The sequence below is a fragment of the Phyllobates terribilis genome, unplaced genomic scaffold (assembly GCF_046119375.1).
Source record: "Phyllobates terribilis strain yellow unplaced genomic scaffold, ASM4611937v1 Scaffold_2__4_contigs__length_985480577, whole genome shotgun sequence".
Classification (NCBI taxonomy): domain Eukaryota; kingdom Metazoa; phylum Chordata; class Amphibia; order Anura; family Dendrobatidae; genus Phyllobates; species Phyllobates terribilis.
The window spans coordinates 8,764,752-8,792,117 of NW_027362762.1; the positions used below are offsets into that span (position 1 = coordinate 8,764,752).

Here is a 27,366-nt window from a genome sequence, read left to right on the forward strand (position 1 = left end):
AACAGTATCCAGATAATAGTGCACGTCACTATAGTATCCATATAATAGTGCCCGTCACTATAGTATCCATATAATAGTGCCCGTCACTATAGTATCCATATAATAGTGCCCATCACTATAGTATCCATATAATAGTGCCCATCACTATAGTATCCATATAATAGTGCCCGTCACTGTAGTATCCATATAATAGTGCCCGTCACTGTAGTAGCCATATAACAGTGCCCGTCACTGTAGTAGCCATATAATAGTGCACGTCACTATAGTAGCCATATACTAGTGCACGTCACTGTAGTATCCATATAATAGTGCACATCACTGTAGTATCCATATAATAGTGCCCATCACTATAGTATCCATATAATAGTGCCCATCACTATAGTATCCATATAATAGTGCCCATCACTATAGTATCCATATAATAGTGCACGTCACTGTAGTATCCATATAATAGTGCCCATCACTATAGTATCCATATAATAGTGCCCATCACTATAGTATCCATATAATAGTGCACATCACTACAGTATCCATATAATAGTGCACGTCACTATAGTATCCATATAATAGTGCCCGTCACTATAGCATCCATATAATAGTGCCCGTCACTATAGTATCCATATAATAGTGCCCGTCACTATAGTATCCATATAATAGTGCCCATCACTATAGTATCCATATAATAGTGCCCGTCACTGTAGTATCCATATAATAGTGCCCGTCACTGTAGTATCCATATAATAGTGCACGTCACTGTAGTATCCATATAATAGTGCACGTCACTGTAGTATCCATATAATAGTGCACGTCACTGTAGTATCCATATAATAGTGCACTTCACTATAGTATCCATATACTATTGCCCGTCACTATAGTAGCCATATACTAGTGCCCGTCACTATAGTAGCCATATAATAGTGCCCATCACTATAGCAGCCATATAATAGTACCCATCACTATAGCAGCCATATAATAGTGCACATCACTATAGTATCCATATAATAGTGCCCGTCACTATAGTATCCATATAATAGTGCCCATCACTATAGTATCCATATAATAGTGCCCGTCACTGTAGTATCCATATAATAGTGCCCGTCACTGTAGTAGCCATATAATAGTGCACGTCACTGTAGTAGCCATATAATAGTGCACGTCACTGTAGTAGCCATATAATAGTACACGTCACTATAGTAGCCATATAATAGTACACGTCACTATAGTAGCCATATAATAGTACACGTCACTATAGTAGCCATATAATAGTGCACGTCATTAATAGTAGCCATATACTAGTGCCCATCACTATAGTAGCCATATAATAGTGCACATCACTATAGTATCCATATAATAGTGCACTTCACTATAGTATCCATATAATAGTGCACTTCACTATAGTATCCATATAATAGTGCCCATCACTGTAGTATCCATATAATAGTGCACTTCACTATAGTATCCATATAATAGTGCCCATCACTGTAGTATCCATATAATAGTGCCCGTCACTGTAGTATCCATATAATAGTGCCCGTCACTGTAGTAGCCATATAATAGTGCCCGTCACTGTAGTATCCATATAATAGTGCCCGTCACTGTAGTAGCCATATAATAGTGCCCATCACTGTAGTATCCATATAATAGTGCACGTCACTGTAGTAGCCATATAATAGTGCACGTCACTGTAGTAGCCATATAATAGTGTCCATCACTATAGTATCCATATAATAGTGCACTTCACTATAGTATCCATATAATAGTGCCCGTCACTGTAGTATCCATATAATAGTGCCCGTCACTATAGTATCCATATAATAGTGCCCATCACTATAGTATCCATATAATAGTGCCCATCACTGTAGTATCATATAATAGTGCACATCATTGTAGTATCATATAATAGTGCACATCACTGTAGTATCATATAATAGTGCACATCACTATAGTAGCCATATATTAGTGCCCATCACTATAGTATCCATTTAATAGTGCACATCACTATAGTATCCATATAATAGTGCACGTGACTATAGTATCCATATAATAGTGCACGTCACTATAGTATCCATATAATAGTGCACGTCACTATAATATCCATATAATAGTGCACATCACTATAGTAGCCATATAATAGTGCACTTCACTATAGTATCCATATAATAGTGCACGTCACTATAGTATCCATATAATAGTACACATCACTATAGTATCCATATAATAGTGCCTGTCACTATAGTATCCATATAATAGTGCACATCACTGTAGTATCCATATAATAGTGCCCGTCACTATAGTATCCATATATTAGTGCACATCACTATAGTATCCATATAATAGTGCACATCACTACAGTATCCATATAATAGTGCACATCACCTTAGTATCCATATAATAGTGCAAATCACTATAGTATCCATATAATAGTGCACGTCACTGTAGTAGCCATATAATAGTGCCCGTCACTGTAGTATCCATATAATAGTGCACGTCACTGTAGCATCCATATAATAGTGCACTTCACTATAGTATCCATATACTAGTGCCCGTCACTATAGTAGCCATATACTAGTGCCGTCACTATAGTAGCCATATAATAGTGCCCATCACTATAGCAGCCATATAATAGTGCCCATCACTATAGCAGCCATATAATAGTGCACATCACTATAGTATCCATATAATAGTGCCCGTCACTATAGTATCCATATAATAGTGCCCATCACTATAGTATCCATATAATAGTGCCCGTCACTGTAGTATCCATATAATAGTGCCCGTCACTGTAGTAGCCATATAATAGTGCACGTCACTGTAGTAGCCATATAATAGTGCACGTCACTGTAGTAGCCATATAATAGTACACGTCACTATAGTATCCATATAATAGGGCACGTCACTATAGTATCCATATAATAGTGCTCATCACTGTAGTATCCATATAATAGCGCACGTCACTATAGTATCCATATACTAGTGCCCGTCACTATAGTATCCATATAATAGCGCACGTCACTATAGTATCCATATATTAGTGCCCATCACTATAGTATCCATATAATAGTGCACATCACTATACTATCCATATAATAGTGCCCGTTACTATAGTATCCATATATTAGTGCACATCACTATAGTATCCATATAATAGTGCACATCACTATAGTATCCATATAATAGTGCCCATCACTATAGTATCCATATAATAGTGCCCATCACTATAGTATCCATATAATAGTGCCCATCACTATAGTATCCATATAATAGTGCACATCACTATACTATCCATATAATAGTGCCAGTTACTATAGTATCCATATAATAGTGCCCATCACTATAGTATCCATATATTAGTGCACATCACTGTAGTATCATATAATAGTGCACGTCACTATAGTATCCATATAATAGTGCCCGTTACTATAGTATCCATATAATAGTGCCCATCACTATAGTATCCATATAATAGTGCACATCACTATACTATCCATATAATAGTGCCCGTTACTATAGTATCCATATATTAGTGCACATCACTATAGTATCCATATAATAGTGCCCATCACTATAGTATCCATATAATAGTGCACATCACTATAGTATCCATATAATAGTGCCCATCACTATAGTATCCATATAATAGTGCCCATCACTATAGTATCCATATAATAGTGCACATCACTATACTATCCATATAATAGTGCCAGTTACTATAGTATCCATATAATAGTGCCCATCACTATAGTATCCATATATTAGTGCACATCACTGTAGTATCATATAATAGTGCACGTCACTATAGTATTCATATAATAGTGCCCGTTACTATAGTATCCATATAATAGTGCCCATCACTATAGTATCCATATAATAGTGCATATCACTGTAGTTGTCATATATTAGTACACCCGTTAGCGCTTTTGGAGATATGGGACTGGTCACCTCATGTTGATGGAGCAGCTGCGCCGCGTGGATTTCGGATGATACAATCTGCTCGTGTTGGCTGCACTGAGCCCCTCCAGACCTAATCCCCTTATCAGTGATAATCTAATTATTGCGGATGACAGATCTGATCCGCCGCCGTGTGATTCATGCATTAAACTTCTCCCAAGCTGTTCACCGCGTCTAATCCTGATCCGCAGCGCGGCGGTGGAGGTGTCACCGCGGGGCCCAGGAGGCGCGAGCGCCCGCATACTGATCTCATATCTGAGCGACCAGATCACATCAGATCTCGGGAGATTCAGCTTTTCTCCATCTTCTCTACTTCCATGTAGCAGAGCTGGATTCAGGTTAGATGAGACCCTTCTGTTCTCTCCTCCACCCCCAATAACCATGATACCCAGTGCACAGTTATAGGCACCATACAGGAGAGCGACGAAATATCAGGTCCATAATCTGCACAAATGATATACACAGTAACCACTGTAGCGTGCAAATAATGCTGCCATACAGTGCTGAAATTATACCACCACACTGTCATCCTCAAATAATATACACATACAGTTTTCAAATAATACCGCAATACAGTGCTCAACTGATACTACCACTCAGAGATCCAATAATAAGGCAATACAGTACACAAATAATACCGCTACATAGTGCTGAAATAATATCACCAGACAGGGCTCAAATAATACCTTCTTACAGCGCTCAAAAAATACTGCCATTCTGTGCTTAAACAATACAACCAAACAGTGCTCAAATAGTACTACCATACAGTGCTCAAACATACCACCACGGTGCCTCAATAATACCACTGCTCAAGTAATACTTCTATACACTGCTCAAAAATTAATCCATACAGTGCTCAAAAATAGTATTTCAATAATTCATCTATACAGTGCTCAAAAATACCACCGTACAGTGCTTAATACCACTATTTGCTTCTCAAGTAAAACTGCAATACAGTGCTCAAATAATACCACCATATAGTTCTCAAATAACACCACAATTTAGCACTTGTATTGCACCACCACACAGTGCTCAGAGAATTCTACCATATAGTGCTCAAGTAAAACCATCATTTAATGTTCAAAAAATACTACCATAGTGATTAAATAAAACTGCTATTCAGTGCTATCATAATACTGCAATACTGTGCTCAAATAACAACACAATGATACTGTGCTTTAACAATACAGCCATAAACAGACTAAAATGTAACGTCATATAGTGATCAAATAATGCTGCCATGGAGTGCTTAAATAACACCAAAACGTAACTGCTCCATAGATAAAGCAAACTAACGACAGTGTGTAAATAATACCGCAGTATGATTGACAGACGATCACGATCTGTAGTGAGCACAAGCCCTGAGCCACATGTGACTTTCCCGTCTGTAGAGGCAGCTAATCCACCCGGGGAACTGCGCAGTCTGCAGCCCAGCAACACACAGACATCGAGCAGCACATCGGCCTCCAACTCCTCTGCTCTCTGGTAGCAGCCACCGCCCCAGGATCATTACTATAGGATCTATCATTACTACAGGATCACCCTCAGCTCTGCTACAACGGTGACAGTGAAGCCTTTGGGTGAATTGTCTTTTTTATGCTGCCCCTATTCAGTAGAATGCTCTACCTCACTCATCATTTCTCTTTGTGCTGCACCTTCACTCTAGAAAGATCTTCCCAATTCAGCAAGAAGCCACAAGAGCCCTCGCCGCTCAAATGTCAAGTGGACGGAGTTGGACATTTACTTTCCTTCACTTGTCATCCAGATTGTAAGCTCTTCGGTCGAAGGTTCTCGCTGATTATATTATCAGGTTGTTATAGACATTTGTTTACAATAATCACAAAACTCTGATGGCAGAAAAACTCCACGTAGACCGGAGCTGCTCAAATGTTTCCACAAGGCAGAAATTGCTACATTTAATATTTACCACTTTGCTTCTTTCGGGTTTGTTCTGAAATAGATTTATGGTGTTAACTTTATTTATTTATTTATTTTAATTTTTGAACAATGTTAAAAATTCAAGAGAAACATTTAGGCTAAAACTTTCAGGAAATGAGATAAAGAGTCAGAATTCTAAGATTAGAACTCTCAGACTTCATTTTTCTCAGAACTCTCGTCTTTTATCTTAGGAGTTTGCACTTTTTAGCTCAGAATTTTCATTTACTTTTTGTATTTCAAAACTGGACATTTACAGTCGTGTGTACAAGTTTGGGAAAGCAAGGAAAAAAAAAAAAAAACCACAGCTCAACCAGGCTTGTAAAAGTTTGGGCACCCCTGGTCAAAAATGACTGATATTGTGAACAGTTAATCAAGTCGAAGATGAAATGATCTAAAAAGGCCTAAAGTTACAGATGTCACATTTCCTTTGTATTTTAGGCAACAAAAATATATATATATTTTTTTTATCTTTTACATTTTAAAAATTTACAAAAAGGAAAATGGTCCAATGCGAAAGCAGCGCCCCCTTTTGAAAGTATCACAGCTTGTAAAACACTTTTTGTAGCCAGACAAGAGTCTTTCATTTCCTGTTTGAGGGATTTTCATCCATTCTTCCTTGGAGAATTCTTCCAGTTCTGGGAGATTCCTGGGGCGTCTTGCATGCGCCGCTATTTTGAGGTCTGGCCACAGATTTTCAATGATGTTCACATCAGGGGACTGTGAGGGCCATTGTAAAACCTTCATGTCACGGTGTCCTTCTCCAAAATCACACAATCAACAGAGCAAGAGATGAGTGAACAATCCCAATTATTATACGTAAACCAAAAGGTTCATAAACAAATCACCACACAGAGGATAAAATATTTCAGAAACACGAATGCAGTTCAGTAATGGGATAAATACCCTGGGAGATGAGAGTCCAACAATCCAGCAGACAGAAGATAAAATAGCCCATATGATTCTTCATATATGTTCCTCCAGCACTATTTCCAAGGTAATCCAGGTTTCTCCAATTCTCTCTGATGTGCTGTCCTCAAATCATCGTCCCACACAGGATCTTACTCCCTCGACTCTCCTGGTTGTGATATTTAAAAGTCCCTCTCCTCACTCACAGGGCAGTGGGGGGAGGTGGCAGGAACTCAGGTCTCACTGTTTGAGCATTTTATCAATTTGCATTGTTGGTCTTCCATTGCTCTACAAATCAACAGCTAGCCTGATTCAATATGTATATTAGCAAACAGCATTATTCACTGACCCTGTGCAAAGATAAAATTAAACTGTAGGAGCTGATATCAGATGATAAATAACAGCTATTTATCAATTAACAAATATCAACTCATCTTACAAGAGAAGTCAACATTAGAGGGATACAGAACAACAAGACAACATTCTGAAAATCCGTAAAAATATAAATATAGACAAAATGATACCCACATACTATATCACACCATCACACTTCAGCTTGCGCCTTTTGAGGTCGTCTATTGTGGATTTTGATGTGTGTTTAGGATCATTATCCATTTGTAGAATCATCTTCAGCTTTTTTACAGATTGTGTTATGTTTGCATCAATAATTTGCTGAAATTTCATTGAATCCATTCTTCCCTCTACCCATGAAATGTTCCCTGAGCCATTGGCTGCAACACAACCCCAAAGCATGATTGATCTTCCCCCATGCTTAATGGTTGGCGAGATGTTCTTTTCCTGAAATTCTGTGCCCTTTTTTCCTCCACCAATGGGTTCTATTTTACCCTCATCGGTCCACAGGCCTTGTTTCCAAAATGCATCCGGCTTGTTTAGATGTTCTTTTGCACTTCTGACACTGAATTTTACAGTGAGGACGCAGGAGAGGTTTTCTTCTGATGACTATTCCATGAAGGCCATATTTGTGCAGGTGTCCCTGAACAGTAGAACAATGAACCACAACTCCAGAGTCTGCTGAATCTTTCTGAAGGTCTTTTGCAGACAAGCGGGGGGTTCTGATTTGCCTCTGTACCAATCCTACAAGTTGTTCTCACTGAAATTTAGCTTGGTCTTCCAGACCTTATCTTGACCTCCACTGTTCCAACTGCCATTTCTTAATTACATTTTGAACTGAGGAAAGGGCAACTTGAAAATGCTTTGCTATCTTCTTATAGCCTTCTCCTGCTTTGTGGTCTCCACCATTTTCAGAGTGTTAGGCAGCTGCTTAGAATAACCCATGGCTGCTGTTTTTTGGCACAAGGTTAGAGGAGGTTTTTATAAAGCTGGGAAATTTTCATCACCGGCCTTTCCTAACGATGATAGTGAACAAGCTATAACCCTAACAGGCTAATTAAGGTGTGAAAGGGTGCCCAAAGTTTTACATGGGCCCATTTTCATTTTCTTAATTTTTAAAATGAAAAAGATGACTATATATATTTATTTATTTATTTTTTGCCTAAAGTACAAAGGAAATGTGTCATCTGTAACTTTAGGCCTTTTAGAGATCATTTCATCTTCAACTTGCTTAACTGTTGACAATAAGAGTCATTTTGACCAGGGGTGCACAAACTTTTACATGCCACTGTATATACAAATTATTTTCACTTTCTATCTTAGAATTTTCAAACTGTATTCAAGAAACGGATTCTTGAATCTATTTTTATTTCAAAACTCGTTTTTATTTTTTACTTTATATCAGAATTTTCACTTTTTATCTCAGAACTCTCTTTTACCTCCGATTGTTCACTTTCACACAAATCTCAGTTTAATCTCAGTTTATTTCATCTATAACTCGGAAGGTTCACTTTTTTTTATTTCACAGATTTCAGTTTTATCTTAAGATTTTCACCTTTTATCTCAATTTTTTTACATTTTTATCTCGTAACTTTAACTTTTTGTCTATTTTCACTTCAATCAAAACTGGCGCTTTTTATTCCGATTTTTTGTTTACAATTTGTCTCAGAACTTTCACTTTTTATCTGAGTTCTCAGTTTTTATCTCACCTTTTATGCCATTATTATTATTTTTTTTTTTACTTTTTATCCTAGAATTTTCATTTCATCTGTAAATCCTCGCTGTCTGACTTGTATGACTTTTCTTTATACATGTGATATTGATCGCTAGAACTTTTGAACTAATGTAAAATCTTCCAATATCTTTTTTTTTTCCTAACAATATAACAGATCTAGCAGCTTGCCCATTCTCCGGATGCTGAAGCCAATTCTCAGAACATCGGCATAATTGCCTCCTCCACGGGGCTTACAAGAGTTTTCCACGGATTTGGCTTAACACAAACACATGTGCTTCTCTCCCTCCCCAGGTCCACGCTGTTTTGCATTGCAAATCCAGTCTTTGCTTACTGACTGCAGCTGTGACATCATCACTAAAGTGCGCATCATCGCTGCAGGCGATCACTCAACTCATCATCTCTCTCAATGTAGACCACCCTAGACGCTGAGCTCAGTGACTGGCAGCAGCGTTAATGAACACTATATTGGTGACGTCACAGCTGAAGCCAGTACTCAAAGATCACATTGGCGGTGGAGAGCTGGCGAGGACCAGGGGAGGGGGGTGAGCACCATCTGTCTTTCTGGTTTTAGAAGTACACAATCATTAGGACACATTTTTTGATCATGGCTGCACGCAACGTCGGAGACTTTCTGCCACAACCTATAACATGTTCCTGTTCTTCCAATCCAACAAAGACGATTCTGAAATGTTTTCAACCACTTTCTTAAACAGACAATAAATGTCTGGAGAAAGCTGCGGGCGAACTCAGTGCCAGCCTCAGTAAATCCGCCCCAAGGTGATGACCTAAAAATGTCCAACAACATAAAAGGTAAAAAAAATAACAATGAATAAAAATAAAGAGGTGAAAAAAGAACCGAGCAAACTAGTGATAAATAACTATAGGAAAACCTGGAGAAGGATCCTGTCCCATAATGATCACTACAGCTGAAAATACAGAACATTAAAAGCTTATGATTACTTTGATCTCCGTAATGCACCAGTATAATGCACACACTGATGTCACAGTACAGGGATAATACACACAGTGATGTCACAGTACAGGGATAATACACACAGTGATGTCACAGTACAGGGATAATACACACAGTGATGTCACAGTACAGGGATAATACACACAGTGATGTCGCAGTACAGGGATAATGCACACACTGATGTCACAGTACAGGGATAATACACACAGTGATGTCACAGTACAGGGATAATACACACAGTGATGTCGCAGTACAGGGATAATACACAGTGATGTCACAGTACAGGGATAATGCACACAGTGATGTCACAGTACAGGGCTAATGCACACACTGATGTCACAGTACAGGGATAATACACACAGTGATGTCGCAGTACAGGGATAATACACAGTGATGTCACAGTACAGGGCTAATGCACACACTGATGTCACAGTACAGGGATAATACACACAGTGATGTCATAGTACAGGGATAATACACACAGTGATGTCACAGTACAGGGATAATACACAGCGATGTCACAGTACAGGGATAATGCACACAGTGGTGTCGCAGTACAGGGATAATACACACAGTGATGTCGCAGTACAGGGATAATACACACAGTGATGTCACAGCACAGGGATAATGCACACAGTGATGTCGCAGTACAGGGATAATACACACAGTGATGTCACAGTACAGGGATAATACACACAGTGATGTCACAGTACAGGGATAATACACAGCGATGTCACAGTACAGGGATAATGCACACAGTGGTGTCGCAGTACAGGGATAATACACACAGTGATGTCGCAGTACAGGGATAATACACACAGTGATGTCACAGCACAGGGATAATACACACAGTGATGTCACAGTACAGGGATAATGCACACAGTGATGTCACAGTACAGGGCTAATGCACACAGTGATGTCGCAGTACAGGGATAATACACACAGTGATGTCACAGTACAGGGATAATACACACAGTGATGTCACAGTACAGGGATAATGCACACAGTGATGTCGCAGTACAGGGATAATACACACAGTGATGTCACAGTACAGGGATAATACACACAGTGATGTCACAGTACAGGGATAATACACAGTGATGTCACAGTACAGGGCTAATGCACACAGTGATGTCGCAGTACAGGGATAATACACACAGTGATGTCGCAGTACAGGGATAATACACACAGTGATGTCACAGTACAGGGATAATGCACACAGTGATGTCGCAGTACAGGGATAATACACACAGTGATGTCGCAGTACAGGGATAATACACACAGTGATGTCACAGTACAGGGATAATACACACAGTGATGTCACAGTACAGGGATAATGCACACAGTGATGTCACAGTACAGGGATAATGCACACAGTGATGTCAAAGTACAGAGATAATACACACAGTGATGTCACAGTACAGGGATAATGCACACAGTGATGTCACAGTACAGGGATAATGCACACAGTGATGTCGCAGTACAGGGATAATACACACAGTGATGTCGCAGTACAGGGATAATACACACAGTGATGTCACAGTACAGGGATAATACACACAGTGATGTCGCAGTACAGGGATAATACACACAGTGATGTCGCAGTACAGGGATAATACACACAGTGATGTCGCAGTACAGGGATAATACACACAGTGATGTCACAGTACAGGGATAATACACACAGTGATGTCACAGTACAGGGATAATGCACACAGTGATGTCACAGTACAGGGATAATGCACACAGTGATGTCAAAGTACAGAGATAATACACATAGTGATGTCACAGTACAGGGATAATACACACAGTGATGTCACAGTACAGGGATAATGCACACAGTGATGTCACAGTACAGGGATAATACATACAGTGATGTCACAGTACAGGGATAATGCACACAGTGATGTCACAGTACAGGGATAATGCACACTGTGATGTCACAGTACAGGGATAATACACACAGTGATGTCACAGTACAGGGATAATACACACAGTGATGTCACAGTACAGAGATAATACACACAGTGATGTCACAGTACAAGGATAATAATACACACAGTGATGTCACAGTAGAGGGATAATGCACACAGTGATGTCACAGTAGAGGGATAATACACACAGTGATGTCACAGTACAGGGATAATGCACACAGTGATGTCACAGTATAGGGATAATGCACACAGTGATGTCACAGTACAGGGATAATGCACACAGTGATGTCACAGTACAGGGATAATGCACACAGTGATGTCACAGTGCAGGGATAATGCACACAGTGATGTCACAGTACAGGGATAATGCACAAAGTGATGTCACAGTACAGAGATAATGCACACAGTGATGTCACAGTACAGGGATAATGCACACAGTGATGTCACAGTACAGGGATAATACACACAGTGATGTCACAGTACAGGGATAATACACAGAGTGATGTCACAGTACAGGGATAATACACACAGTGATGTCACAGTACAGGGATAATGCACACAGTGATGTCACAGTGCAGGGATAATGCACACAGTGATGTCACAGTGCAGAGATAATGCACACAGTGATGTCACAGTACAGGGATAATGCACACAGTGATGTCACAGTACAGGGATAATGCACACAGTGATGTCACAGTGATGTCACAGTACAGGGATAATGCACAAAGTGATGTCACAGTACAGAGATAATACACACAGTGATGTCACAGTACAGGGATAATACACACAGTGATGTCACAGTACAGGATAATACACACAGTGATGTCACAGTACAGGGATAATACACACAGTGATGTCACAGTACAGGATAATATACACAGTGATGTCACAGTACAGGGATAATGCACACGGTGATGTTACAGTACAGGGATAATGCACACAGTGATGTCACAGTACAGAGATAATACACACAGTGATGTCACAGTATGGAGATAATACACACAGTTATGTCACAGTACAGAGATAATACACACAGTGATGTCACAGTACAGGGATAATGCACACAGTGATGTCACAGTACAGGGATAATGCACAAAGTGATGTCATAGTACAGAGATAATACACACAGTGATGTCACAGTACAGGGATAATACACACAGTGATGTCACAGTACAGGGATAATACACACGGTGATGTCACAGTACAGGGATAATGCACACGGTGATGTTACAGTACAGGGATAATACACACAGTGATGTCACAGTACAGGGATAATACACACAGTGATGTCACAGTACAGGGATAATACACACAGTGATGTCACAGTACAGGGATAATGCACACAGTGATGTCACAGTACAGGGATAATGCACACAGTGATGTCACAGTACAGAGATAATACACACAGTGATGTCACAGTACAGGGATAATACACACAGTGATGTCACAGCACAGGGATAATACACACAGTGATGTCACAGCACAGGGATAATACACACAGTGATGTCACAGTACAGAGATAATACACACAGTGATGTCACAGTACAGGGATAATACACACAGTGATGTCACAGTACAGGGATAATACACACAGTGATGTCACAGTACAGGGATAATACACACAGTGATGTCACAGTACAGAGATAATACACACAGTGATGTCACAGTACAGGGATAATACACACAGTGATGTCACAGTACAGGGATAATACACACAGTGATGTCACAGTACAGGGATAATACACACAGTGATGTCACAGTACAGGGATAATACACACAGTGATGTCGCAGTACAGGGATAATGCACACAGTGATGTCACAGTACAGGGATAATACACACAGTGATGTCACAGTACAGGGATAATACACACAGTGATGTCACAGTACAGGGATAATACACACAGTGATGTCACAGTACAGGGATAATACACACAGTGATGTCACAGTACAGGGATAATACACACAGTGATGTCACAGTACAGGGATAATACACACAGTGATGTCACAGTACAGGGATAATACACACAGTGATGTCACAGTACAGAGATAATACACACAGTGATGTCACAGTACAGGGATAATACACACAGTGATGTCACAGTACAGGGATAATAGACACAGTGATGTCACAGTACAGGGATAATAGACACAGTGATGTCACAGTACAGGGATAATACACACAGTGATGTCACAGTACAGGGATAATACACACAGTGATGTCACAGTACAGGGATAATACACACAGTGATGTCGCAGTACAGGGATAATACACACAGTGATGTCACAGTACAGGGATAATGCACACAGTGATGTCACAGTACAGGGTAATTATTTGGGTGGCAGTGCGCTTCCTTTTTGGGCTCCTCAGCTGTGATAACATAATCTGCCCATAAAAATTCTACATTTTATAAAATGCATTTGAAATAATCCATAAAACCTTTCCATCAGGGATGAGAGAAGCGGCAGCCATGTGACGGATTCTGATACATTCTATTTCCCATTATTGCTACAAATAAATAAATCAACATCAGTCTGGAATCTCTTAAAGGGACAGACCCCTTACATTTCCCTACCATAGCAGACATTTACTCTGATACGTTTTTCTCAGGAACTACATCCCCCATCCTCTAAAAACCCATCCTGGCCCTCTGCTTTCCCTATAGTCGTACGCCAATCTATCCCTGGCCGTCAGGGGCTGCGGGTGACACCTGTCAGGATAGATATGGGGGGGGATTAGGAATGGAGCGGAAAAAGACTACACACCCTTTTTCTGTGCGGGCAATGACCCTGTAGGGCTCAGCCGCAGCGTCTGAGGGCCAGGTCTCGTCCTTGGCATAAAGCAGCGACGGGTGGATTTGGTACTTACAGAAATATATTCTCCATGGGGAGGCTGCGGTGCCGGATCTGGCTCGCGCTTCACGATGCCTCAGCTCCGTCTTCCTATGCAGCTGCTGCTGTCAATCCGCACATAATCCATTTAGCAGTGTGCACTGACATCGCTCAGGAGCACGGAGGTGCGCGCCGCTCCTAAATACATTTTCTCATCATTCTCCCTCTCCAATGCGACCGGCTCCATCCCCTCCTCCCCGCCGCCCTCCACCCCTCTCCGCACCGCTCCTTATCAACCACAATTTGATGCAGTGAAAGCCACAGATGCTGCAGCACAATCCTCAGACACAACGCTAGTTGTTTTTTTTTTTTTTACTCCGGCGTCTCCGCCGTATTGTGCTCGGATGGGGACAGGAATGGCATAATAATAATAATAATTGTCTGCAGCTTGTGGAGAGCGGACCGAAGAATGGAGGAAGGAAATCTCCGCCGAGTAATGATCTCTCCGCGGCAGCAGGAAAATACAATCAAGAGACATGTCGGATGTGGTCAATAAAGACTTGTTAGGAAGGACGGTGATTAGGAGAGTGGGAATGTACCCGTAATGATAGATAGATAGATAGATAGATAGATAGATAGATAGATAGATAGATAATAGATACATAGATAGATAGATAATAGATAGATAATAGATAAATAGATAATAGATAGATAATGATAGACAGATAGATAATAGATAGATAGATAATAGATAGATAATAGATAGATAAATAATAAATAGATAATAGATAGATAGATAGATAATAGATAGATAATAGATAGATAGATAGATATAGATAATAGATAGATAGATAATAAATAGATAATAGATAGATAATAGATAGATAGATAATAGATAGATAATAGATAGATAGATAATAAATAGATAATAGATAGATAGATAGATAATAGATAGATGATAGATAATAGATGATAGATAATAGATAGATGATAGATAGATGATAGATAGATTATAGATGATAGATAGATAGATGATAGATAATAGATAGATGATAGATAATAGATGATATATAGATGACTGATAGATAATAGATGATAGATAATAGATAGATGATAGATAGATAGATAGATAGATAGATAGATAGATAGGAGCAGTGGCGTAACTAGAGTCCAATGGGCTAGGTGGAAAATTTGGACCTGGGCCCCCACCTGCATGTTGGACAGATGTATGGGCCCTTGTAGCGTTCTAGATCCTATAAAGACAAATGATGTTCCCCCCTCCTGGCCCCTTTCCTGGCACAATGTCCCCATCCTGGGGCCCTTCCTGGTATAATGTCCCCCATCCTGGGCCCCCTGCTGTAATAATGTTCCCCATCTTGAGCCCCTTCCTGGTATAATATTCCCCATCCTGGTATAATGTCCCCCCTAGTGGGACTCCCCCAGTAATAATGTTTCCCATCCTGAGCCCCTTTCTAGTATAATGTCGCCCATCATGGCCCCCTTCAGTAGTAATTTTCCCCATCCTGGGCCTTCTCCTGGTATAATGCTCCCCATTCAGGAACCCTTCTTGGTATAATATTCCTCATCCTGGTATAATGTCCCCCATCGTGGGACTCCTCCAGTAATAATGTTTCCCATCCTGAGCCCCTTTCTAATATAATGTGGCCCATCATGGCCCCCTCCAGTAGTAATGTTCCCCATCTTGGGCCTTCTCCTGGTATAATGCCCCCCATTCTAGAGCCCTTCTTGGTATAATATTCCCCATCCTGGTATAATGTCCCCCATCGTGGGACTCCTCCAGTAATAATGATTCCCATCCTGAGCCCCTTTCTAGTATAATGTCACCCATCATGGCCCCCTCCAGTAGTAATGTTCCCCATCCTGGGCCTTCTCCTGGTATAATGCCCCCCATTCTGGAGCCCTTCTTGGTACAATATGCCCCATCCTGGGCCCCTTCCTGGTATAATATTCCCCATCCTGGCTGCTTTCCTGGTATAATGTCCCCCATCCTGGGACTCCGACTGTAATAATGTTCCACATCCTGAGCCCCTTTCTGGTATAATGTCCCCCATCATGGCCTCCTCCAGTAGTATTGTCGCCCATCCTGGGCCTTCCCTTCTCCTGATATAATGCCCCTCATCCTGGAGCTCTTCTTGATATAATATTCCCCATCCTAAGCCCCTTCTTCCTATAATAATGTCCTCCATCCTGAGCCCCTTCCTGGTAAAATGTCCCTTACCCTTAGCCCCTTCCAGTAATAATGTTCCCAACTCTGACCTCCTTCCTGGTATAACGTCCCCTACCCTGGGCCGCTCCAGCAATAATGTTCCTCATCCTGAGCCCCTTCCTGGTATAATGTCTCCTACCCTGGCCCCTCCAGTAACAATGTTCCTCATCCTGAGCCCTTTCCTGGTATAACGTCCCCTACCCTGGGCCCCTCTGGTAATAGTGTTCCCCCGCAATGATGTCACTGCATCCTGTTGACTCCTCCGGCCTCTGACATCAGACATTTATACTGGTGGAGGGGTCCACAAAAGTCCTATACAGAAGGCAGATGAGCGGTGGTCACAAATAGGGACTAGTAGTGCACGAGGGGTATAGTGCGGCAGTATTACTGTGTGGCGGCACCTTGTATGTAATAGGCTAACACATACGATAAGCATCCATAAGCGCTATGTGTATATACTGTGTACTGCACAAACCCTTCCACACGGGGATGTCTATATACATCCTGGTTCCCAGATGCGGAGCATTGATTCTCCATAATCCTAATAATCCGGGTGCAGGAGGATTCTGGGAAAGTATTTATTGTGGTTATCAAATCTCCAGAGGCCAAAAGAACAATCCGGGCGATTCTGGGAACATCGGAAAGTTCCCGCTGAAAAAAACGCTGCTTTCCAAATCCCAGCTGCGACCGGAGGAGCCCCCACAAATCATGTGCCCCCCACCCCAGAGCTGCTGACACAGCTTTGTCAGACGTGACCCAAAGCTTCACCCCCCCTCCTAAAGTTCCACTAAGAAATGGTATATCCTAGATGGGATGGTTACAATAACCCGTCGGCCACAGCAGCACAGAGTATTTCAGTATTTCGGAAAAAAAAATGAAAAGTTCTGCAACTTTCTAATGCACTTTAACATTAATAAGTTGGAAACGTATCCAGCTGAGCTGATCTTTTTTTTAAAAAAAATTTGTTACAATGTATCACTGAATATTTATCCGTTTGGAATCTGCTACTGACACTGTAACAAACCCTCAGTAGTGGGAGCAGGGCTGGGTCAAGAGAACGTTTCAGGCTTTGTGAGTGAGACACAAAGAAAATAAACACTCCCCTGTATAGTGAGATCCATCAGCAGCAGTGAGCCAACTTGCTGATGGTTTCCAGAAGACACACACAAGATACTGATTCTATCTGTGGAGGTTTCGTGTCATTGTAGCCACATAGAACACCTGAGAGCGGAGACTTATTACCCCTTATAATCTTGTTATGATCCAGGGACTGGGAGGATTCAGACTTCTTTAACTCTCGCTCGCTCAGTGTTTGGCGGATCGGCTGTATATAAGATTATCATGTCTCCGCGGTCAGAGGACTTTCCTGTGGGGGGGGGGGGGTCCCGGCATATGTCATCAGCAGCAGCTTGGCCGGCGGAGTCATGTGAACACAATGCACTGGAGCTTGGAGGAAAGACGCGGGCACATGGTCACCGCAGGGACGCCGCCAATCGCTGGGCCAAAAAGAAGCATTAGTGATTCAGAAGACAGGTCACCTTGACAGTGATAAGTACTAATATAGAGCAAGATGAATATAATACTGCCAAACCATGCACAAAACCTAATACTGCACTATATTGTACTGTACACAGTTCACACATTATATTGCAAAGCACAAGCACTGTAGTGTATGAATACTAACAATATACACTGCCGGTATAATACCACCACACCATGACCAAATACTGCCCTCATAGAGTAACTAAGTAATGCCACCATATAATGTCCATATTACATCATACTCCCCTGATTTTCACTGGATTGTGTCATGAAAAGAACGTTTTGGCTGAGTTTCCAGATGGAACTTTATTTCTAATTCAGCCATAAATAATACCGTCATTCAGTGCATAGATGGATAGATGACAGTGATCAAATAATAATTCCAAAAGGAGTCTAAATAATGCTTCTATATGTGTGCGCTTTATACTGCACCATACACTGTCCGCATGATACGGCCAGGCTGTGCTTTAATAATACCGTCATACTGTGTCCATGTGCAGTACCGCTATCAAACCATAGAATGATAAAGCAATACCAAGGAACAATCCCAAGAAGAGCACAAATAATAGCAGCATAGAGCGACCTAATAATATTACCCTGCAATGTGCAAATAGTACCTCTATACCTGCGCCAAGAAATGGCCACCTTGTCATGCACCTCTAAGATACCGCATGTGGGTTAATTAATAACACCATCATACTGTGCTTAAAAAACACAGAAATGAGTAAGCAGTACATATAATACTAGTATAAAAATCAACAAATAGTAACAGCATGCTATGTCCAATAACCCCATAGGGTACAGTCAGAATAATAGAATATAGTGACCACATAATAATCCTACACACGGATACAATTATCGGTCGCTTCTGGTAAAGTAAGAACAACCCCCCACTGGTCACTGAAATAACCTGCAACTGAGAAAAGTAATTACTGAAATTAATAATGAGAATCGGACTTTACTTGTGAATTGTATTTCAACAGAAAAGTGTGACAAAGCAAAAATGATGGTTCCCCTAGGAAAAATGTAAAATAAGCTGCTGATAAGGATAAGGAGCGTCCTGTAATTAGCATCACAGGTGTCTACAGACTTGTAGTCAATCAGTCGCCTATTTAAAGTGTGAAAAGTAGTCACTGTGCTGTTTGTTATCATGGTGTGTACAGCACTGAACATGGAGGAATGGGAACCACAGAGCCAGAAAAACTTGAAATTAGAAGTCCAGGATAAACAGAAAAATAAAAAACTAATGAGAATGTTCTGGACAGAAATGATGAACTTCAAGGTCCAGGTCCATCAGTGTCAGGTCGCACCATCCGGCGCGGTCGTGGAAAAAGTGGACTTCATGGAAGACACAGAGGAGGAAACCACTGCTGAGAGCATATCAGAATAAAGTGAGACTGGAATTTGCTAAAATTCATATTGAAAGTCACAAAGCTTCTGGAGAACGTCCAGAACGGAGGAGACAGAACTGGAGCTTTTTGGTGTAACATCAGCTCTGTGTTCACAGACAGAAACAAGGAGCGAAGAGAAGAACACTGTCCCTACTGTGAAACATGGTGGAGGCTCTGTTATGTTCTGGGGCGGCTTTGTTGCGTCTGGCACAGGGTGTCTTGAATCTGTGCAGGGTACAAGGAAATCTCAAGACTATATGAAGGGATTCTAGAGAGAAATGTGCTGCCCAGTGCCAGAAAGCTTGGTCTCAGTTGAAGGTCATGACTCCTCCAACAGGATAATGACCCAAAACAGCTGAAAACATTCAAGAACGGCTGAGAGCAAAACATCGGACTCTTCTGAGGAGGCTTCTGTGACCCTGATCTACACCCTACAGCAGGGTTCCCCAACTCCAGTCCTCAAAGCCCAGCAACAGGTCATGTTTTCAGGATTTCCTTAGTATTCCTCAGGTGATAATTGCATCCCCTGTGTAATAGTCAGGAAATGCTGAAAACATGACCTGTTGCTGGGCTTTGAGGACTGGAGTTGGGGAACCCTGCCCTACAGAATATCTGTGGACGGAGCCGAGACCTGCAGTCTGGAGAAGACGCCTCCACACCTGAGACACGAGGAGCCGTCTGCTCACGAGGAGGCAGAAGTCTCACTGAGAGGCGCAGAAATCGTCTGTGTGCAGCGATCGCCTCCAAGGTCCTGCAACAAAATGTTAAGAGAAGGGAACATCATCTGTGTCCAGGACGCTCTCATTAGTTTGTTATTATTTTATTTTTCTTTTGAATCAAAATTCAGAAGCAAAAAAGCAAAATCTGATTCTCATTATTGATATTCAGGAAATTTACATTGAAAATTACTTCTGTCAATCACAAGTTATTTCTGTGATCAGTGCGGGGTGTACTTACTTTACCAGAAGGTATAGTGTCCAAGTCTGTGTATGTCCACATTATAGCACCATGCAATAGAGAAATAACGATCATATCATTTCCAGATAGTGAATCCATACTGTGCTCACATAACACCGGTCTACAAAACAGCGCCATATACAGCGCCATAATACAGCGCCATATACAGCGCCATATACAGCGTCATAATACAGCGCCATATACAGCGCCATAATACAGCGCCATATACAGCGCCATAATACAGCGCCATATACAGCGCCATATACAGCGCCATAATACAGCGCCATATACAGCGCCATATACAGCGTCATAATACAGCGCCATATACAGCGCCATAATACAGCGCCATATACAGCGCCATAATACAGCGCCATATACAGCGCCATAATACAGCGCCATAATACAGCGTCATATACAGCGCCATATACAGCGCCATATACAGCGCCATAATACAGCGCCATAATACAGCGCCATATACAGCGTCATATACAGCGCCATAATACAGCGCCATATACAGCGCCATAATACAGCGCCATAATACAGCGCCATAATACAGCGCCATATACAGCGCCATATACAGCGTCATATACAGCGCCATAATACAGCGCCATATACAGCGCCATAATACAGCGCCATATACAGCGCCATATACAGCGTCATATACAGCGCCATATACAGCGCCATATTACAGCGCCATAATACAGCGCCATATACAGCGCCATATACAGCGCCATAATACAGCGCCATATACAGCGCCATAATACAGCGCCATAATACAGCGCCTAATACAGCGCCATATACACCGTCATATACAGCGCCATAATACAGCGCCATATACAGCGCCATAATACAGCGCCATAATACAGCGCCATAATACAGCGCCATAATACAGCGCCATATACAGCGCCCCCGTCTGTCCAGGTCATGTTCTCTTCTCAATGATTTCTCTGCTGATTGTGTGCAGCAATTGCACCGATCCTCATGAATGAAGGGGTCTTACAGATGTCAGTGACGCTCCTCTAATATTGAATATAAACGGCCCCTCATAATACATATCATCCGGAGAATCCACTACACACAAGGATGATGAGAGTTGGGGTCATTATGGATGATTTATCCAGTGACTTCGGCCTCTTGCATTATGTATCAGGCTGAATCCAGCAGAAGCGGCTGCAAACATCAGCGCCGGGAAAATGACTCTTCGCCTTGGATAAAGCAGCGTCCAAGTACAGATCAATGTGTGAGAGAGAGAAATCCACTTAGCGCAATTATAGAGATCTACAAGGTGCTGACCGGCCAAACCTCCAGGTGCGGGAACAAGACTGATCCACAACTATGCACCGCTATATGGTAGGAATATATGATCACAATGCTGCTATTGTTACATATCTGTGTAACAGAAACTGCAACCTCCAACCCCTGGAATCAACTATGATTTAATCAGGTTAAAGGGAGCTCCCTGTATACAGAGATAATCTTATCATGTATGTCTGCAGCCACCACTAGGGGGAGCTCCCTGTATACAGAGATAATCTTATCATGTATGTCTGCAGTAACCACTAGGAGGAGCTCCCTGTATACAGAGATAATCTTATCATGTATGTCTGCAGCCACCACTAGGGGGAGCTCCCTGTCTACAGAGATACATGATAAGATCCTGTCTGCAGCCACCACTAGGGGGAGCTCCCTGTATACAGAGATAATCTTATCATGGATGTCTGCAGCCACCACTAGGGGGAGCTCCCTGTATACAGAGATAATCTTATCATGTATGTCTGCAGTAACCACTAGGAGGAGCTCCCTGTATACAGAGATAATCTTATCATGTATGTCTGCAGCCACCACTAGGGGGAGCTCCCTGTATACTGAGATACATGATAAGATACTGTCTGCAGCCACCACTAGGGGGAGCTCCCTGTCTACAGAGATACATGATAAGATCCTGTCTGCAGCCACCACTAGGGGGAGCTCCCTGTATACAGAGATAATCTTATCATGGATGTCTGCAGCCACCACTAGGGGGAGCTCCCTGTATACAGAGATAATCTTATCACGTATGTCTGCAGTAACCACTAGGAGGAGCTCCCTGTATACAGAGATAATCTTATCATGTATGTCTGCAGCCACCACTAGGGGGAGCTCCCTGTATACAGAGATAATCTTATCATGTATGTCTGCAGCCACCACTAGGGGGAGCTCCCTGTATACAGAGATACATGATAAGATTGTGTCTGCAGCCACCACTAGGTGGAGCTCCCTGTCTACAGAGATACATGATAAGATCCTGTCTGCAGCCACCACTAGGGGGAGCTCCCTGTATACAGAGATAATCTTATCACGTATGTCTGCAGCCACCACTAGGGGGAGCTCCCTGTATATAGAGATAATCTTATCATGTATGTCTGCAGCCACCACTAGGGGGAGATCCCTGTATACAGAGATAATCTTATCATGTATGTCTGCAGCCACCACTAGGGGGAGATCCCTGTATACAGAGATACATGATAAGATTCTGTCTGCAGCCACCACTAGAGGGAGCTCCCTGTATACAGAGATACATGATAAGATCCTGTCTGCAGCCACCACTAGGGGGAGCTCCCTGTATACAGAGATACAAGATAAGACCCTGTCTGCAGTAACCAAAAGAGGGAGCTCCCTGTATACAGAGATACATGATAAGATTCTGTCTGCAGCCACCACTAGGGGGAGCTCCCTGTATACAGAGATACATGATAAGATTCTGTCTGCAGCCACCACTAGGGGGAGCTCCCTGTATACAGAGATACGAGATAAGATTCTGTCTGCAGCCACCACTAGGGGGAGCGCCCTGCATACAGAGATACAGTACAGACCAAAAGTTTGGACACACCTTCTCATTTAAAGATTTTTCTGTATTTTCATGAGTACATTCACACTGAAGGCATCAAAACTATGAATTACCACATGTGGAATTATATACTTAACAAAAAAGTGTGAAACAACTGAAAAAATGTCTTATATTCTAGGTTCTTCAAAGTAGCCACCTTTTGCTTTGATGACTGCTTTGCACACTCTTGGCATTCTCTTGATGAGCTTCAAGAGGTCGTCACCGGAAATGGTTTTCACTTCACAGGTGTGCCCTGTCAGGTTTAATAAGTGGGATTTCTTGCCTTATAACTGGGGTTGGGACCATCAGTTGTGTTGTGCAGAAGTCAGGTGGATACACAGCTGATAGTCCTACTGAATAGACTGTTAGAATTTGTATTATGGCAAGAAAAAAGCAGCTAAGGAAAGAAAAACGAGTGGCCATCATTACTTTAAGAAATGAAGGTCAGTCAGTCCGAAAAGTTGGGAAAACTTTGAAAGTGTCCCCAAGTGCAGTTGCAAAAACCGTCAAGAACTACAAAGAAACTGGCTCACATGAGGACCGCCCCAGGAAAGGAAGACCAAGAGTCACCTCTGCTTCTGAGGATAAGTTTATCCGAGTCACCAGCCTCAGAAATCGCAGGTTAACAGCAGCTCAGATTAGAGACCAGGTCAATGCCACACAGAGTTCTAGCAGCAGACACATCTCTACAACAACTGTTAAGAGGAGACTTTGTGCAGCAGGCCTTCATGGTAAAATAGCTGCTAGGAAACCACTGCTAAGGACAGACAACAAGCAGAAGAGACTTGTTTGGGCTGAAGAACACAAGGAATGGACATTAGACCAGTGGGAATCTGTGCTTTGCTCTGATGAGTCCAAATTTGAGATCTTTGGTTCCAACCACCGTGTCTTTGTGCGACGCAGAAAAGGTGAACGGATGGACTCTACATGCCTGGTTCCCACCGTGAAGCATGGAGGAGGAGGTGTGATGGTGTGGGGGGGCTTTGCTGGTGACACTGTTGGGGATTTATTCAAAATTGAAGGCATACTGAACCAGCATGGCTACCACAGCATCTTGCAGCGGCATGCTATTCCATTCGGTTTGTGTTTAGTTGGACCACCATTTACTTTTCAACAGGGCAATGACCCCAAACACCTCCAGGCTGTGTAAGGGCTATTTGACCCAGAAGGAGAGTGATGGGGGGCTACACCAGATGACCTGGCCTCCACAGTCACCAGACCTGAACCCAATCGAGATGGTTTGGGGAGAGCTGGACCGCAGAGTGAAGGCAAAAGGGCCAACAAGTGCTAAGCATCTCTGGGAACTCCTTCAAGATTGTTGGAAGACCATTTCCGGTGACTACCTCTTGAAGCTCATCAAGAGAATGCCAAGAGTGTGCAAAGCAGTCATCAAAGCAAAAGGTGGCTACTGTGAAGAACCTAGAATATAAGACATATTTTCAGTTGTTTCACACTTTTTTGTTAAGTATATAATTCCACATGTGGTAATTCATAGTTTTGATGCCTTCAGTGTGAATGTACAATTTTCATAGTCATGAAAATACAGAAAAATCTTTAAATGAGAAGGTGTGTCCAAACTTTTGGTCTGTACTGTACATGATAAGATCCAGTCTGCAGCCACCACTAGGGGGAGCTCCCTGTATACAGAGATACATGATAATATCCTGTCTGCAGCCACCACTAGGGGGAGCTCCCTGTATACAGAGATACATGATAAGATCCTGTCTGCAGCCACCACTAGGGGGAGCTCCCTGTATACAGAGATACATGATAAGATCCTGTCTGCAGCCACCACTAGGGGGAGCTCACTGTATACAGAGATACATGATAAGATCCTGTCTGCAGCCACCACTAGGGGGAGCTCCCTGTATACAGAGATATATGATAAGATTCTGTCAGCAGTCACCACTAGGGGGAGCTCCCTGTATACAGAGATACATGATAAGATCCTGTCTGCAGCCACCACTAGGGGGAGCTCCCTGTATACAGAGATACATGATAAGATCCTGTCTGCAGCCACCACTAGGGGGAGCTCTGAATTCACAAATATATATTGACAATGTATTCAGCAGAGAATATTTTATATTTTTATGAGATATATATTTCCGGTCGCTTTAAGACCTGTCTACACTTCTTCAGTCTGATGATAAATGCTTGATTTCCACTGAGGCTGGAGAAGTGATGAGTAAGCCTCGGGAGCAGCTATTACTCTTAGGTAGTAAGTGACGCCTTTCAGCATTACCGTGGCTTATTGGCAGAATGTGGAATGAGCTGACCTCTTAGCGCTGCCTTGGAAGCCGCCCAGAGCCATGACGGATTATCAATATGCTCAATACTGTAAAGTAGTGACTCTGCTCCTGCACACAGAGACGGAGACCCCCCGAGCTTATGAAAGAGATTGTGTTCTGTACTGATAAGTGAATGGCTATTGAGTCGAGTAAAACAAAGTTTTGTTGCAAAAGTAATAGCGCCCCCCAAGCACAGATTAGAAATTAAATAGGATAAATATAACTGTTTTGGAGATGCAACGCATCGTGAGCTTCGCCATTTCTGATATCAAGTCCTAAAGATCAAAAATAGTTGTAAAGTTCCCCTTTATTCCTGTCTCAGTGGAACGGTAAGAATTATACAGCATTCCTCTCACAAGCTCGTGTCTAGTTATAAGGCTACTGGCTGAAGCAGGAGCTCTCCCCCAGTGCTGGGCAGGAATCATAAGCCCCGCCCCTGTGACTAAATGCCATTCATTTCATTAGGTGTGGCCGGAGGGGGCCCGTGAGCCGGGAGGGCCCCAAGCAGCGTGGGAACGAGGAGGATAGGTGAGTAGGAGGTTGCGGCGGCAGAGGAGCGGGTTGCGGCAGTGGAGGAGCGGGGCACACGCTGTATCCGCAGCTGCAGCTACTAAATGTGCCCGCTGCTAAAGGGACATGAATATTCCCTCTTCTCCACTCCCATGGGCATGGAGAAGAGGGAATATTCATTCTCTTCAGCAGTGGGCACGGAGGAGCGCTGAGCCGCGGCTCCTGCTGTCAGTGCCCGCTGCTAAAGAGAAAGCATATTCACGCTTTTCCACGCCCATAGTCCCGGCGTGGAGAGGAGTGAATGTGCCGGCAGCAGCAGCTCACCTCTGTGTCTGAGAGTGCGCGCTGCTCAGATGCCGACATGAGCTGCTGCAGACAGGACTCAGCGCTAGAGCAGAGGTGAGGAAGGAAGGTGAGTATAAGTGTTTATTGTTTTATGTGCAGTGATTGGGGGATGAGGAAGCCACACATACCAGGAATGGGGGATTGAGGAGGCCACACATACCAGGAATGGGGGATTGAGGAGGCCACACATACCAGGAATGGGGGATTGAGGAGGCCACACATACCAGGAATGGGGGATTGAGGAGGCCACACATACCAGGAATGGGGGATTGAGGAGGCCACACTTACCAGGATTGGGGACAAGGAGGCTACACTTACCAGGATTGGGGGATTGAGGAGGCCACACATACCAGGAATGGGGGATTGAGGAGGCCACACATACCAGGAATGGGGGATTGAGGAGGCCACACATACCAGGAATGGGGGATTGAGGAGGCCACACATACCAGGAATGGGGGATTGAGGAGGCCACACATACCAGGAATGGGGGATGAGGAGGCCACACATACCAGGAATGGGGGATTGAGGAGGCCACACATACCAGGAATGGGGGATTGAGGAGGCCACACATACCAGGAATGGGGGATTGAGGAGGCCACACATACCAGGAATGGGGGATGAGGAGG

General features: G+C 42.6%; 1 protein-coding gene across 5 annotated transcripts in view; it reads right to left on the reverse strand.

Moving 5' to 3' along the window:
- LOC141188623 (beta-arrestin-1) overlaps nucleotides 1-27,366 on the reverse strand; it is a 500,689-nt gene that overhangs the window by 336,419 nt on the left and 136,904 nt on the right. Inside the window, exon 1 of one of the 5 annotated variants that reach the window (XM_073661076.1) lies at nucleotides 14,652-14,906. The exons of the other annotated variants lie outside the window; for them this stretch is intronic. Within the exon in view, the coding sequence (XP_073517177.1) occupies nucleotides 14,652-14,668 (17 nt within the window). The 5' untranslated portion in view covers nucleotides 14,669-14,906. Of the gene's footprint in view, nucleotides 1-14,651; nucleotides 14,907-27,366 lie in introns of those variants that run through there. 5 annotated transcript variants of the gene reach the window in all.